Source organism: Saimiri boliviensis, chromosome 2, assembly GCF_048565385.1.
Source record: "Saimiri boliviensis isolate mSaiBol1 chromosome 2, mSaiBol1.pri, whole genome shotgun sequence".
In the NCBI taxonomy this organism is placed as follows: Eukaryota; Metazoa; Chordata; class Mammalia; order Primates; family Cebidae; genus Saimiri; species Saimiri boliviensis.
Genome location: NC_133450.1, coordinates 186,162,282 through 186,179,720, shown reverse-complemented (window position 1 = coordinate 186,179,720; position 17,439 = coordinate 186,162,282). Strand labels below are relative to the sequence as shown.

Sequence of the window (17,439 nt, the reverse complement as noted above, 5' to 3'; positions counted from 1 at the left end):
ACAGGTTCCCCATGTCTCTGATGTCAGTTGTGTTCTCCTAGCTGCTTAGTCCTTACACATGTCTAGTCCCTTCAAGTATGAAATGACAGAAACATCTCCCTGTACATTCTTTCCTTCTCTTGCTATCCATACCATGCATTTTTAGACCACTTATAAAATAAAATCCTCCTTAGCTGAGGGGCAACGTAAGATTGATGTATCGCGTCCTACACTTGCCTGGTCAGTAGGAGGTCTGGGTCATTAAAAACAGCATACAGCCAGGCGTGGTGGCTCACTCCTGTAATCCAAGCACTTTGGAGGCCAACATGGGTGGATCACCTGAGGTCGGGCATTTATGACCAGCCTGACCAACATGGTGAAACCCCGTCTTTAAAAAAACAAACAAACAAGGCCGGGCGCGGTGGCTCAAGCCTGTAATCCCAGTACTTTGGGAGGCCAAGGCGGGTGGATAACGAGGTCAAGAGATCGAGACCATCCTGGTCAACATGGTGAAACCCCGTCTCCACTAAAAATACAAAAAATTAGCTGGGCATGGTGGTGTGTGCCTGTAATCCCAGCTACTCAGGAGGCTGAGGCAGGAGAATTGCCTGAACCCAGGAGGCGGAGGTTGCGGTGAGCGGAGATTGCGCCATTGCACTCCAGCCTGGGTAACAAGAGCAAAACTCCGTCTCAAAAACAAACAAACAAACAAACAGCATAAACCTGGGTAATTTAAGGGCACAGTGTGGAGCTGAACTGGATACTGCTTGCAATAAAATAGAAGCTCTAGGTCAGGCACAGTGGTTCACGCCTCTAATCTTAGCCCTTTGGGAGGCTGAGGTGGGAGGATATTTTGAGCTCAGGAGTTCAAGACCAATCTGGGCAACATAGTGAAACCTTGTCTCTACAAAAATTAGCTAGGTGTGATGGTGCGCACCTATAGTCCTAGGTGCTTGGGAGGCTGAAGCAGGAGAATTGCTTAACTGTGGGAGGCAGAGGTTGCACTGAGCCAAAATCGTTTCACTGTACTCTAATCTGGGCAATGGAAATAAGATTCTGTCTTCAAAAAGAAAAAAATGATTTTTTCAGTCTCTACTTTTTTATTTTCCATTTATTTCCATTGTAGTCTCTATTATTTCTTATTTTCTGCTTACTTTGGGATTAGTTTGCTCTTCTTTTTCTAGTTTCGTAAGGTGTACAGTTAGATTATTGATTTGAAGTCTTTTTTTGGTCTGTTTTAGAGACAGGGTCTCACTGTCACCCAGGCTGGAGTGAAGTGGCATGATCTAGGCTTACTGCAACCTCTGCCTCCCAGGTTCAAGTAATTCTTGTGCCTCAGCCTTCCAAGTAGCTGGGATTACAGGCGTCTGCCACTACGGCCTGCTAATTTTTTATATTTTTAGTAGAGACAGGGTTTTACCATGTTGCCCAGGCTGATCTTAAACTCTTGAGCTTAGGCAGTCCACCTGCCTCAGCCTCCCAAAGTTCTAGGATTACAGACGTGAGGCACTGGGGCCAGCCTGAAGTTCCTTTTTCTTTTTTTTTTTTTGAGACGGAGTTTCACTCATGTTACCCAGGCTGGAGTGCAATGGCGCAATCTCGGCTCACCGCAACCTCTGCCTCCTGGGTTCAGGCAATTCTCCTGCCTCAGCCTCCTGAGTAGCTGGGATTACAGGCACACGCCACCATGCCCAGCTAATTTTTTGTATTTTGAGTAGAGACGGGGTTTCACCATGTTGACCAGGATGGTCTCGATCTCTTGACCTCGTGATCCACCCGCCTCGGCCTCCCAAAGTGCTGGGATTACAGGCGTGAGTCACCGTGCCCAGCCTGAAGTTCCTTTTTAATGTCATTTTTAGCTATAAATTTTCCTGTAAGCACTACTTCCATTGCATCCTTTAACTTTTGGTTTTTGGTATGTCTTTATTTTCCTTTTTCTCAAAGTGTTGTGTTATTTCCTTTTTGATTTCTTCTTTGACTCTTAAGTCTCTTTATTTATTTTTTATAGAGATGGGGTGTCACCATGTTGGCCAGGTTGGTCTCGAACTCGTGACCTCAGATGATCCACCCATCTCGGCCTCTCAAAGTGCTGGGATTACAGGCGTGAGCCACGGCACCCAGCCCTTTGTCTCTTTTTAATTAAAAAAAATTTGCGGTAAAATACACAACATAAAATGTATCATTTTAACTGTGTTTACAGGACCAATTCAGTGCATATACCTCTTCCTGCTTTAGTGATTTTTAAAAACTCATTTCTTTTTGTTGTTTTTGTTTTCATCTTTTAAGACTCATTTCTTTTGTGAACTCTTTTTCCCACTACAACTTTATTTCTGTTTCATCATTTCATGATAATTATGTGCTTCACAAATTTTGAACAGAATAGACAGATTCTTGGGCGTGAATGTTCCGTAGGACCTTCCATAATTTGGAAATACACATAATCCAGGACAAATCCAAATAATAGAGTGTATTTAAATTTTTATTTTTAAACTTTTTATTGTAAAATAAGATACAAATACACAAACTTCCAAACACATAGCTTAATGAGTTAGGTGAACTCATTAAGGGCTGAGTTTTCTGGCCAAGAAGGAAAGCTTTGCCAGCAAACCCAGAAACTCTCCATATTCCATCTCAGTTCCACTCCCCACCGCCCCCCAACCAAGTCTTGCTTTGTCACCCAGGCTGGAGTGCAATGGTGCAATCTCAGCTCACGGCAACCTCTGCCTCCCAGGTTCAAGTGATAATCCCACCTCAACCTCCCAAGTAGCTGGAATTATAAGCACCCGCTATCATGCCTGGCAAATTTTTGTATTTTTAGTAGCGATGGGGTTTCACCATGTTGGCCAGGCTGGTCTGGAACTCCCAACCTCAGGTGATCCGCCTGCCTTGGCCTCCCAGAGTGCTGGGATTACAGGCATGAGTCACCGTGACAGGCTTTTTTTTTTTTTTCTTTTTTAAGACAGTATCTCGGTCTCCCAGGCTCCTGGAGTGCAGTGTCACAATCATGGCTAATTGGCATGGCAGTCTTGATCTCTTGGGCTCAAGTGATCCTCCCACTTCAGTCTGCTGGGTAGTTGGTACTATGTGTGCATACCACCATGCCCAGCTATTTTTGTATTTTTAGTAGAGATAATGTTTCTCTATGCTTTCCAGGATGGTATCCTGGGCTCAAGCAATCCACCTGCCTCAGACTGCCAAAGTACCAAGATTACAGATGTGAACCACTGTGCCCAGCCACATCTCAATTATAACGCCTGCCTTCTCTCCAAAAGTGACTATTGTTCTGACCCTTGAAGTTCATAGAATTTTGTTATCCAGGTACATCCCGAGACACAATTGTTTAGTCTTGCTCATTAAGAAAAAAGTCAGGGCCGGGTGTGATGGCTCACTCGTGTAGTCTTAGCACTTTGGGAGGCTGAAGCAGGCAGATTGCCTGAGCTCAGGAGTTCAAGACCAGCCTGGGCAACACAGTGAAACCCTTTCTCTACTAAAATACAAAAAATTAGATAGGCGTGGTGGCATATGCCTGTAGACCCAGCTACTTGGAAGGCTGAGGCAGGAGAATTGCTTGAACCAAGGGAGCCAGAGATTCTAGTGAACTGAGATCACACCACTGCTTTCCAGCCTGGGTGACAGAGTGAGAATGTCAGAATCTGTTTCAAAAAAAAAAAAAAAAATCACAACTGTTATAATCTGTAGGTTCCTCCTCCATTCCGTCTTTTACTTTTCTCTGTTTTCTGTTGAAGAATCTAATCTAGGGCATTTAACCTGTAGAGTTTATCACAATCTGGCTGTTATTGATTGTATATTCTTGGAGAAGTTTATAATGTTACTTCATTCTCTGTATTTCTTACTAAATGATGGCACCCATGCTTTTGATCAAATTCATATTTGATATTCTTACCTTCCATCAAGAAGCATGTAATATCTGGTTGGCTCTCTGTGTGATAGTAAGTGATATTTGGCATTTAACTAAAGTAATTCATTGGGATTTGCAATGTGATGTGATGACAGTCTTACCATTTGAAATACAGGTTTATTGAGTTGTAATTGACACAGTAAACTGTATCAAGTGTACAATTTGATAATTTTTTTTTTTTTTTTTTTTTAAAAAACAGGGTCGGCTGGGTGTGGTGGCTCATGTCTGTAATCCCAGCACTTTGGGAGGCCAAGGCAGGCGGATCACGAGGTCAAGAGATCGAGACCATCCTGGCCAACACGGTGAAACCCTGTCTCTACTAAAAATACAAAAGAATTAGCTGGGCGTGGTGGCACATCCCTGTGGTCCTAGCTACTCGGGAGGCTGAGGCAGAAGAATCGTTTGAACCCAGTAGCTGGAGGTTGCAGTTAGCCGAGTTTGCGCCACTGCACTCCAGCCTGGCAACAGAGCAAGACTCCATCGCAAAAAAAGAAAATAAAAAGAAACAGGGTCTTGCTTTTTCACCCAGGCTGGAGTACAGTGGTGCGGTCTTGGCTCACTGCAACCCACGTCCCCCAAACTGTACTCCCAGCTCAGCTTCCTGAGTAGCTGGGACCACAGGTACACACCACCATGCCTGGCTACTTTTTTGTATTTTGGGTGGAGACGGGGTCTCGCCATGTTGCCCAGGCTGGCCTGGAACTCCTGAGCTCAAGTGGTCTGCCTGACTTCACCTCCTGAAATGTTGAGATTACAGGTGTGAGCCACTGTGCCTGACCAATTTTATAATTTTTGACATAAGAAACCATTACCACAGTTAAATAGGGAACATACTCATTACCGTAAAAGTTTTCCTTGTACCCTTTAGTAATTCCTTCCTACAGCCTTCTTTGTCTCCAAGTAAATATTGACTGTTTTCCTTTACTAGATTAGTTTACATTTCTTAGAGTATTATATGAATGACTCCTTTTACTAAGCATAATTATTTTGAGATTTATCAGTGTTGCATCTATTAGTAGTTTATTCCTTTTTATTTCTGATTTATATTTCATTTTATGGATATACCACCATTTGTTCATTTATCTGTTCACACACATTTGTGGTTTTTGCAGTTTTTGGCTGTTACAAATCTGCTATAGACATTTGTGTACAAGTCTTTGTATGGATCCACACATGCACTTTTGGAACAATACTAAGTATGTGTATGTTTAACTTCTTAAGAAATTGCTGCCAAGCACGGCGGCTCATACCTGTAATCCTAGCACTTTGGGAGGCTGAGGCGGGAGTTCAAGACCAGCCTGGCCAATGTGGCAAAACCCCATCTCTACTAAAAATACAAAAGTTAGGGCTAGGCGCGGTGGCTCAAGCCTGTAATCCCAGCACTTTGGGAGGCCGAGGCGGGTGGATCACAAGGTCAAGAGATCGAGACCATCCTGGTCAACATGGTGAAACCCCATCTCTACTAAAAATACAAAAGATTAGCTGGGCATGGTGGCGCGTGCCTGTAATCCCAGTTACTCAGGAGGCTGAGGCAGGAGAATTGCCTGAACCCAGGAGGCAGAGGTTGCGGTGAGCCAAGATCGCGCCATTGCACTCCAGCCTGGGAGCGAAACTCCATCTCAAAAAAAAAAACAAAAAAACAAAAATTAGCCAGGCGTGGTGGTGCATGTATGTAATCCCAGCTACTAGAGAGGCTGAGGCAGGAGAATTGCTTAAACCTGGGAGGTGGATGTTGCAGTGAGCTGAGATCGCACCATTGTACTCCAGCCTGGGCAACAGAGTAAGACTTCATCTCAAAAAAAAAAAAAAAGAGAGAAAAATTGCTAGATCAGGCATGGTAGCTCACTCACACTTAGAATCCTAGCACTTTGGAAGGCCAAGGTGGGCGGGTAGATCACTTGAGCCCAGGAATTTGAGACAAGCCTAGACAATATAGCGAAACCTTGTCTATACAAAAATTCCTTGGATATGGTGGCCTGCACCTGTAGTCCCAGCTACTCAGGATGCTGAGATGGGAGGATCACTTGAGCCCTGGGAGGTGGAGGTTGCAGTTAGCAGAGATTGCGCCACTCCACTCCAGCCTGGGTGACAGAATGAGACCCTGTCCAAAAAAAAAAAAAATTGCTAAACTGTTTTCCAAAGTGGTTGTACCATTTAATTTTCTGCCAGCAGTGTTCCAGTAATTCTGCTGGCAGAAAGTCCTCACCAGCACTTGGTTGCTATCCCTAGTGTTTTGGATTGGTGTAAAGGTAGGCAGTGAAATAAAATGAAGAGTCCAAAAATAAACCCACTCATGTTGACGACCAATTTTTGAGAGTCAAAGGCAATGCAGAGGGGAAAGGATGGCCTCTTCAATAAAAAGCATGGGAACTATTATATATCCATATTTGGAAACATAAATATAAAAATTAAAATGGGTCATAGACTGAAAACCCCAAGCTTAAAGTTTACAGAACAAAATATGGGAGAATATCTTTATGCTATTGGGTTAGTCAAAGATTTCCTAGTTGTAGCCAAAAAGGCATGATCCGTAAAAGAACAAATGGATAAACTGGACTTTAGCAAAACTGAAAACATACAGTTTCAAGAGATTGTTCAGAGAACGGTTTCAAAAGATTGTTCAGAGAATGGAAAGACAAGCCATAGATTGGGAGAAAAATCTGCATCTGACGAAGGACTTGTCACAAACTTTTGAAACAATAAGGAAATAACACATTTTACAAAGGACAAAAAGTGGGGCATGGTGGCTCATGCATGTAATCTCAGCACTTTGGGAGGCTGAGGCAGGAGAATTGCTTGAATTCAGGAGTTCAGATGCAATACAAACATAGTAAAACCTTGTCCCCACTAGAAATAAAAAAGAAAATTGGCCAAACAGGGTGGCAGGAGCCTGTAGTCCCAGCTGCTTGGGAGGCTGAGGTTGGACAGTTGCCTGAGCCCAGGAAGTTGAAACTGCAGTGAGCTGTGATTGTGCCATTGCACTCCAGCCTGGGTGACAGAGTAAGACCCTTGTCTCAAAAAGACAAAAGATTTGAATGAAATCTCACTCAGGAAGGTTGTGTTGCAAGTATGTGAAAAGATCCTTTACCTCATTAGCTTAGGGAAATCCATGTTAAAATCATAACATGCGAATATAAAACATGTTAGAAAATATGTCATTTCTTTTTCATTTGTCACATGGACTATTTACCTAAAAAGATTGTTTTCTTATGGGCGTGGTGGCTTAATCCTGTAGTCCCAGCACTTTGGGCGGCTGAGGTGGGAGGATTGCTTGAGCCCAGGAGTTCAAGACCAGCCTGAGCAACATATTGAGACCTGTCTCTATAAAAAATACAAACTTTTTATACTGTTTGGTAGGATAAGTGCTTGAATCTCTCGGCTTACCAAATAATAAACATTTTGAACTGGGACATGGTGGCTCACACCTGTAATCTCAACACTTTAGGAGGCTGATGGGGGAGGATTGTTTGAGCTCGGGAGTTCAAGGCCATCCTGGGCCAAATAGCAAGACCCTGTCTCTATAAAAAATATTTTTGAAAGAAACTTTTTGGTCTGATGTGGTAGTTTGTGTCTGTAATTCCAGCACTTTGGAAGGCTGAGGCAGGCAGATCACCTGAGGCCAGGGGTTTGAGACCAGCCTGGCCAACATGGCAAAACCCCGTCCCTACTAAAAATACAAAAATTAGCAGGCCATGGTGATGCGGTGTGCTGTGCACTTGTAATCCCAGCTACTTGAAGGCTGAAGCATGAGAATTGCTTGAACCTGGGAGGCGGAGGTTGCAGTGAGCTGTGATTGTGCCACTGTGTTCCAGCCTGGGCGACAGAGCAAGATTCTGTCTTGAAAAACAAAACAATTTTTTTTTGGGAAAAATTATTTTGGAATAATTGTAAGAGTTGTAAAAAAGTTGCAAAGGACAATACAGAGAGAGATTGACATATTCACCCATCTTTCCTGAATGTTAACTTTTTACATAAAGGATTGCCTAACCTTTTTTTTGTAAAGTGTTAGATAGGCCTAGGTGAACTACACAACTAAATGCAACTATGTTGCATTTTTATTTTACTTTTTTTTTTTTTTTTTTTTTTGAGACGGGGTTTCGCTCTTGTTACCCAGGCTGGAGTGCAATAGCACGATCTCAGCTCACTGTAACCTCCGCCTCCTGGGTTCAGGCAATTCTCCTGCCTCAGCCTCCTGAGTAGCTGGGATTACAGGCATGCGCCACCACTCCCAGGTAATTTTTTGTATTTTTAGTAGAGATGGGGTTTCACCATGTTGACCAGGATGGTCTCGATCTCTTGACCTCATGATCCACCTGCCTTGGCCTCCCAAAATGCTGGGATTACAGGCTTGAGCCACCGTGCCTGGCCTATTTTACTATGTTTTTAAGACAGGGTCTCATGCTCGCCCAGCTGGGAGTATAGTGGTAGCTAAGTAGCTCACTGCAACCTCAAGCAGTCCTCCTGCCTCTGCCTCCCAAGTAGCTGGGACTACAGGCAGGTGGTACCACACCTGGCTAGTTAAAAAAGTTTTTTGGAGACAGTGTCTTTCTGTGTTGCTCAGGCTAGTCTCGAACTCTTAGGCCCAAGTGATTCTCTCACCTCGGCTTTCCAAAGTGTTGGGATTACAGGTGGGAGCTGCTGTGTGTGTGTTTGTATGTGTGTGTATGTTTTGCGATAGTCTTGCTATGTTGCCCAGGCTGGAGTTCAGTGACATTATCTCAGCTCACTGCAACCTCTGCATCCTGGGTTCAAGTGATTCTCCTGTCTCAACTTCCTGAGTATTTGGGATTACAGGTATGCACCACCATGCCCAGCTAATTTTTTGTAGTTTTAGTAGAGATGGGGTTTCACCGTTTTGGCCAGGCTGGTCTTGGAACTCCTGACCTCAAGTGTTCTACCTGCCTCAGCCTTTCAAAGTGCTGGGATTACAGGCATGAACTCCTGTGCCCAAGCCCTATTTTTGTTTTTTAATAATGTTAAAATGTTAAAAACTTTTCTTAGCTGGCACACTATACAAAAACAGACCCTAGGCCATAGTTTACTAATGTCTGTCTGGTGTGATCATTTGTTAAGACTAAGATAACATTGCCACACTATTATTAACTAAACATAGACCTTATTCGAATTTTACTAGCTTTTCCGCTAATGTCCCTTTCCTGTTCCAGGATCCAATCCAGTTAGTACTTAGTCATCTTTGTCTCTTCTGACCTGTGATAGTTTTTTAGTTTTTTCTTGTTTTTCATGACCATGACATTTTTGAAGAGCATATTTATTGTTTTTTTGATAATTTATGGGTTATAGTTTATCATATTGCAAAGGTGAATAATATGTATTAAAAATATTATCATAAGGGTCACGTGTGGTGGCTTACGGCTGTAATCACAACATTTAGGGAGGCTAAGGCGGGTGGATCACCTGATTGTGGCATGGCACTCCAGCTTGGCTAGCACACTGAAACCCTGTCCTTAAAAAAAAAAAAAAAAAAAAGTCGCACCTATGCAGTGGATTGTTATGTAGCATTAGACTTGATATAGACATCCATAGTAAATTGTGTGAGTGAGTGATTTTACACAGTAGTATGTTAAATAAAAGAGGAAAGTAGCCAGGCATGGGGGCTTATGCCTGTAATTCCAGCTCTTTGGGAGGCAGAACTGGGAGGATTGCTTGCATTCAGGAGTTCAAGATGAGCCTGGGCAACACAGTGGGATCTTGTCTCTACCAAAACAAAAAGAAAAAGAAAATTAGCCAAGCATGGTGGCTGCCATGGTTGCTACTCTGGAAGCTGAGGTCAGACAATTGCTTGAACCTGAGAAGTCAAGGCTGTGGTGAAGCTGTGATTGTGCTACTGCATTCTAACCTAGGCCACAGAGCAAAACCCTGTCTCAAAAAAAAAAAAAAAAAAAAAGGTGAAACATATATAAATACCAAATACATAAATAGTTCAGTGTTAGATGGTCACCTCATGGGTTTCTCAATTTTTCTTGTGTTTGACATGTAAAACTTGTAATTTAAGACACTTTAATGATGGGAAGGGATGAGTATCAGTGGTACTTGGTATGGAACAAGGGTGCCTGAATCTGCTGAATAATGAGCATGGTACATTGTTTAGGTTTGAAACTCAGGGAGTGGAAAATAATATTATTAGGAAAAATGGGCAAATTCCTCATACAGATTTCTAGCAACAGGGATACCAACAGACCACTTTCATTTTGTGAAAATTGATTACATGAATTGGAGTTATCTTGTTATACCCACCTAAATTTAGAGTCAGTGGACCAAGGTGGTAAAAAAGTAATTGGGGCACAAAGCACCTGCCCAGGGATTATATTGCAAGGCAGCTGCCACAATGACCTGCTGTAACCTTAAATCCAGTTTTACCTACTAGCTGTTGAGATGAACTCTTGTGACTCTAAGGCTAGTTTTACCAGCTGTCTTCACTTACCAATCAGAGCTTACCAGCTCCTGAAAAGTTGAGTGGTTCCAATGAGTTTTCCCTCCTTGTCCCCTTCCCTCCCTCCCCCTTCCTCCCCTTCTTTTCCTTCCTCCCCTTCCTTCCTCCCTCCCCTTCCTCCCTCCCCTTCCTCCCTCCCCTTTCATCCTTCCCTTCCTTATTCCCCTTTCTCCCTCCCCTTCCTCCCTCTCCTTCCTCCCTCTCCTTCCTCCCCTTCCTTCTTTCCTTTCTTTTTCTTTCTTTCCTCACTCTTGTTGCCCAGGCTAGAGTGCAATGGTGGGCGTGATCTTGGCTCACCCCAACCTCTGTCTCCAGAGTTCAAGTGATTCTCCTGCCTCAGCCTTCTGAGTAGCTGGGATTACAGGCATGTGCCACCAAGCCCAGCTAATTTTGTATTTTTAGTAGAGATGAGTTTCTCCCTGTTGATCAGGCTAGTCTTAAACTCCTGACCTCAGGTGATCTGCCTGCCTCGGCCTCCCAAAGTGCTGGGATTACAGGCGTCAGCCACCGCGCCTGGTGTTCCAGTGAGTTTTCTTTCAAAACAATATGTCATATTTCTTTCTCTAATAAAACTCCCAACTTTGTCTTTGTTGTTTGGGCACTGAAGGCTACCCTTGTATATATGTATGTTCTGGACTGCAATCCTACCTTTTTTTTTTTTTTTTTGAGATGGAGTCTTGCTCTGTTGCCTAGGCTGGAGTAGAGTGGCGCGATCTTGGCTCTCTGCTACCTCCGCCTCCTGGGTTCAATCGATTCTCTTGCCTCAGCCTTTGGAGTAGCTGGGATTACAGATGTGTGCCACCACACCTGGCTAATTTTTCTATTTTTTGTAGAGATGCGGTTTCGCCAATTGGCCAGGCTGGTCTTGAACTCCTTAGCTCAGGTGATCCACGTGATTTGGCCTCCTAAAATGTTGGGATTACAGGTGTGAGCCACCATGTCGGCTGCAGTCCTACTTCTTACATATTCTTCTGAAATAAAAGCTTCTTTACTTAGAGATTTGTTTCTATATTTTTGATTTTAACAGTTCATAATAAGTCGCCATTACTTCAAACTCAAATGTATAATGGGGAAATGCCATCTTTTAAAAACTCATCTTTCCCTTTGCTTTTCCCTTTTACTTCATCTAGTTTTCATGACATTGGTGCTCTTGGCTGTGGCACTGGGACTTCTTGGTTGGTTATGGCTCAGAAAAATGATTGTGTGATTTAGGAGTAGTGAGAGTATGTGTAAGGTTCTTACATGTACAGGGAGCCATTGAGGTAAGATATTCAGTAAGCACAGACACTGAATTTCTGTACCAGTGTCTTTCTGGGTATAATGTAGCAGTATTGCAGAGTTAAACTGAGGTCTCAGCAGGCATAGGTTGGGATGAACAGGCCAAAGGACCTGGAGTTTGTGTAATTACCCACCCACATGGACTGGAAAAGTGTTTTGAAAAGTGCTCTAAAATGCAAAAAATGTCAGCAACTCTCTATTATCCCACTTTAGTCAAGATTATTTGAAGTGAATGTATATAAAAAATGGGAAAAAAAGCTGTTTATTAGTTCTTTATGGCTTTTTTTCCTCTAAGGTCTTTTCGTAAACTGTTCAGCTTTTTAAATATTTGCATTGGGAGTTAGTATAGACTTGGTTAACAAGGCAACTTAAACTATTTTGAGTAATTTTAGATTTAGTAGACATAGTACAGATTGTTCCTGTATATTCCTCACCTAATTTCCCTGTTGTAATAATTATGGTAACTTTGTTAAATTTAAGAAACCAGATTGGCACATTACAAAGTCACTCCACAAAAGATTAACTTTCTTTAGAACTTTTTTTATTTTTTGTTGCTAAAAACATCAGAAAACAAAACTTTATTAATTTAATTAAAAAAATACTTTGAGTGACAGAGTAACTGGAAGTAAGTTTTCTGCACATAGCCAGATGTGGTGGTACGCACCTGTAGTTCAAGCTACATGGGAGGCTGAGGCAGCAGGATCCCTTGAACCCCCCAGGTATTGGAGGCTGCAGTGAGCTATGATAGCATCACTGCATTGCAGCCTGAGGGGAGAGAACAAGACCCTATCACCCTATCTTTAAAAATTTAATGAATACATAAGTAAAAACTTAAGTTGTAATTTAGGCCGGGCATGGTTGCTCACGCCTGTAATCCCAGCACTTTGGGAGGCCAAGGCAGGTGAATCACATGAGGTCAGGAGTTTCAGACCAGGCTGGCCAACATAGCAAAACCCTGTCTCTACCAAAAATACAAAAACTAACTGGGCAAGGTGGCTCATGCCTGTAATCTGAGCTACTCGGGAGGCTGAGGCAGGAGAATTGCTTGAACCTGGGAGGCAGAGGTTGCGGTGAGCCAAGATCGAGCTATTGCACTCCAGCCTGGGTAACAGCACGAGACTCCATCTCAGAACAAAAAAACAAAGATTTCATGAAGAGAGTAACTTCCCGGATGCAGTGGCTGACACCTGTAATTCCAACACTTTGGGAGGCTGGGGTGGGAGGATCACTTGAGCCCAGGAGTTCAAGATCAACCTGGGCAACATAGTGAGACCCTGTCTCTTAGGGAAAAAACAATTATTGTATATAAAAAAAGATGAAATGACTTAAAAAAGAAATATATATATACACATATATATATAGAGAGAGAGAGAGAGAGAGAGAGAGACAGACAGACAGACAGACAGACAGACAGAGTCTTGCTCTGTTGCCAGGTGCCAGGCCAGAGTGCAGTGGCACGATCTCGGCTCACTGCAACCTCCGCCTGCCTCCTGGGTTCAAGCAATTCTCCTGCCTCAGCCTCCTGAGCAGCTGGGACTAAAGGTGCATGCCACCACGCCCAGTTAATTTTTGTATTTTTAGTAGACCAGGTATCGCCTTTTGGCCAGGATGGTCTCAAACTCCTGACCTCGTGATCTGCCCGCCTTGGCCTCCCAAAGTGTTGGGGTTACAGGTGTGAGCCACCATGCCCGGCCCTAAAAATATTTTTAATTTAGCTATAACCAGCTTTTTCTCTTCAGAACTGACCCTACCTTTTTTAGACCTGACAGCAGACTTTTGTTGATACAAAGTCTGGTTCTAAGCCTATGTCTGGGCAGTTGTTTGCATTATTTTTTATTTTTTATTTTATTATTTTTTGCATACTAACTACCTCTAAAGATTTCATTACCTTTTAAACCCCCCCCTTTTTTTTAAAAATCTTTTTAAAATTAAGTAGAGACAGGGTCTCGCTATGTTGCCCAGGCTAGTTTGGAACTCCTGGGCTTAAGCAGTTCTCCTACCTTGGCTTCCCAAAATGTTGGGATTACAGGCATGAAACACTATGCCTGGCAAATATTTCATTATTTTTTGTTCTTCTGCCTTCTCTTGTGTTGATTTCCCCTACCCTATCAAGGGAAAGAAATTGAAATAACTCACACGCCTAATTAAGATGAACAATAACTTCAGGTCATTTGGTCAAAGGTATGGGTGCTTTATAGCACTTAATTTGATGCTTATTTTTCCTATGGGAACAGGTTATATATATAGGGTTGAGAGGCCTAAATTGAGGGTCTTTTATTTGTTGTTACTTAGTAGTTCTAGTGCTTGAGGGCCTTATCTATTTGACCCAGATTTTGGAATCTAACTTAGGCTTTTGGTGCTCACATCCTTAACAATTGTATGTGCTTTCCAGGCAACAGCTGAACAGATGCGTCTCGCTCAAGTGATCTTTGATAAGAATGATTCAGATTTTGAAGCTAAAGTTAAGCAGGTATGTTTCTGGCAAAGGATATCATCATTTTTGTAATATATTTGATTGTGCCTAAAAAGATAATTTCAGGCCAGGCATAGTGGCTCAGGCCTGTAATCCCAGCACTTTGGGAGTATGGGGTGGGCGGATCACTGGCGGTCAGGTGTTTGAGACCAGCCTGGCTAACATGGTGAAACCCCATCTCTACTAAAAATATAAAAATTATCCAGGCATGGTGGTGGGCGCCTGTAGTCCCACCTACTCCAGAGGCTAAGGCAGAGAATTATTTGATCCCAGGAGGTGGAGGTTGCAGTGAGCCGAGATTGTGCTGTTGCGCTCCAGTCTGGGCTTCAGAGCAAGACTCTGTCTCCAAAAAAATAAAAATAATAGTAATAACTTCAGTAAATGTTTTTGTTTTAAAGTATTACTTCTAGCTTCTAGTCTCACCTGAAATCTATGTAGTATTAGATTTTGGACTCGTGATTAAGTACCTTTATTGGTGGGCAAGTGATGGAATTGAATATGTTCATCTACATTATAATACAGTCTTTCTTAGTTATTAGTGTTTACATGTGAACATTGAGCCAGACATTTCTGTAAACACACTGAGATTTTCCTATACCTGTGCATAGAAAGTATATCTAGAATTTGGCACATTGTCTGGGAATTTTGTTTAATTTTGGGGATGAGTTGAATAGCCTTAAAAAATTTTTTTTTCCATAGAGACATGATCTTGCTCTGTTGCCCAGGCTGGAGTGCAGTGGTGCAATCATAGCTCACTGCAGCCTCAGATTCTTAGGCTCATGCTATCCTGCTACCTCAGTCTCCTGAGTAGCTATGACTACAGATGTGTCTCGCCATGCCCAGCTAATTTTTAAAATATTTGTAGAGACAGAGTCCTGCAGTGTTGCCTAGGCTGGTCTTAAACTCCTGGCCTCAAGCAATCTGCCTTGGCTTCCCAAAATGCTGGGATTACGGGTTATTGTATCTGGCCTGAATTACCGTTTCAAACATGCTTGTGATTTCATACTCTTGTTGGAAAAATATAAAATTAAATTTTAGGACAATATCTTCATTTCAGACTTTAATAAGAGGTATTTTTAACTTAAGTTGCAACTCTTTGCTGACTTCCTTTCTTATCAAGATTCTAGAAATCAAGCTGTAACCCTTACCTCAGTACCAGATATTCCAACTCTTGGTAGATGTCATCTAATAATTGGTCTCACAATGAAATCTTGCCTTGTCTCACAAGAAATCATTCATTTCCTCCTCTGGAATGAGATCTTTATACAGTTTGAGATATACTTTTATATATTGTATTGCCTTTTATCTGAATAGTATAGATAGAACATTGGCCCAGGAGTTCAGAGATTAAAGTTTGAACTTTAGTTGTGTCTGTTAGTAATCTGATCACTGGGGAAATTTTCGTGCCGACCGTGTTTCTTAAAAATTTCATGTTGCAGGCATTCAGTTAGTACAGATCATTGATAAAAATGAGACCTTTATTACTAATAAGTATCCAAAGACTGAAGCATCAGAAAGTTATAGAGTATGCAGAACTTTTGCTGCTTGATAAAATGAAAAGATGAAAGCAAGGAGGCCAAATGGTATAGTGCAGATCTGTGATGATGAGATCAGGAGACCTGGGTTCTAGACAGGGTTTGCTATTAATTACCTTTGTGACCATAGACAAATCACTTGGTATGTTGGGGTCAAGCTGTTTTGAACTTCAACTAGTACATATTAAAATAGTTAAATGTAGTTAAAATGCAATAGATATTTAAATCATAGGTTTATTCACTGATACTTGAGAAACCTGCGTTTTGCTTAGTCTGTGATTATTCTACTGATGAAAATGCTAAGTAACAAATATCCCTTGTTAAGGAGAATAGACTGAAGTTTTTATTATTACTTCAAGCATAGCACCATGTTGAAGATCCTTGAGAAAATAAAATGTCTAGGAGTTTGTTTTGTGATAGTAGCAGAATTCCATTTGTAAGCCTTATGGTGTTATAACTTAGAATATATATGGAATGGTGTTTTTTTTTTTTTAAAGGGTTTCACTCTCTCCCCTGTGCTAGAGTACAGTGGCACAATCATGGATTATTACAGCCTTCACCTCCAGGGCTGAAGCGATTCTCCTACCACCATGCTCAGTTAATTTTTTGTAAAATTGAGGTCTCAGTGTTTTGCCTAGGCTTGTCTTGAACTCCTGGGCTAAAGCGATCCTCTCGTCGCTGCCTCCCAAAGTGTTGAATATAGGCATGAGCCACCGTGCCTGGCCCATCGAGTGTTCTAATCCAAATAGGGAAAGCCAATGTATAGAATATTGTCCCTGACAAAACATTATATTGAATTTTCCATGAATGGTGGTCATGTACTCATATAGTTCCACCTCACATTTAAATTTTGGAATCTTGTCTCTTTGAATTAAATTTGATTATTCAGATACCTGACCTTAGGTATTCTGAGAATGATGGTATGTATGTATGTGCTGCTGATTAATGATCTGCTCCTTGGTCAACTTGGAGGAAGATTGATTTGTAGTTAGATTCTACCAGTGTTAGTGAAAGGACATGCATGGAATGGCCCAAAAATAAGTAAACCTGTCCTCATTGTAAACTCAGAGTCTAGGAGAGGCCGTCTTCATGTAGAAGGATTATATAATTCTGTATTTGTATAGAAGAATCTTAATATAATATCAGGTGCCAGTTTTTGGTTGCCTCTAATTATTTTCTGATATGTTCACTAGCTTATGGAAGTGACAGGGAAAAATCAGGATGAATGCATAGTGGCCCTACATGATTGTAATGGAGATGTGAACAAAGCTATCAATATATTGCTGGAAGGGAATTCAGACACAGTAAGTATTATTAATTGATTTGCATTGTTTACATTTGTCTCCCAATTCCATATCACATTTTCAACTTCACCTTGATTGGGAATGGGGGTGGAATGAATTATGGTGCCATTCCATATTTGTTTTAAGTTCCAGAAGGAACACTAACCTGAAATGACTGTTTTTGTTATATATGGTTTTTTCATGAAGTCGTAGAATCTGAAAACTAGAAAGAGAACTTAGTGATCTACTCTAGCCTTACAGTTTCCAGAAATCTCTGGGCCTGTGGATATTTTTACCACTCCACCTGAAAAGCATCTCTTGGCCTACTGCTCATGTTTCTTCATCTTAGTCATCACCTCTAACTACTTCTTATATCTCGGCAATAACAGAAAACCAGGATTTGCTGTATATGTATTTGCTTATGTAGATACTGTTTTCTTTTCTTTTCTTTTTTTTTAACATTAGGTTAAGTTTGGTGAGCTTGCAGGCTCATGAGCTCAGCCCTTTGATTTTAATAAGGA

General features: G+C 41.8%; 1 protein-coding gene across 6 annotated transcripts in view; it reads left to right on the top strand.

Moving 5' to 3' along the window:
* Nucleotides 1-17,439, top strand: part of UBAP2 (ubiquitin associated protein 2) — a 163,385-nt gene that overhangs the window by 61,510 nt on the left and 84,436 nt on the right. For all 6 annotated transcript variants that reach the window (XM_074394978.1, XM_074394977.1, XM_074394979.1 and 3 more), the window contains 2 exons: nt 14,020-14,097; nt 16,829-16,939. In XM_074394978.1, the coding sequence (XP_074251079.1) occupies nt 14,020-14,097; nt 16,829-16,939 (189 nt within the window). The remainder of the gene's footprint in view (nt 1-14,019; nt 14,098-16,828; nt 16,940-17,439) is intronic.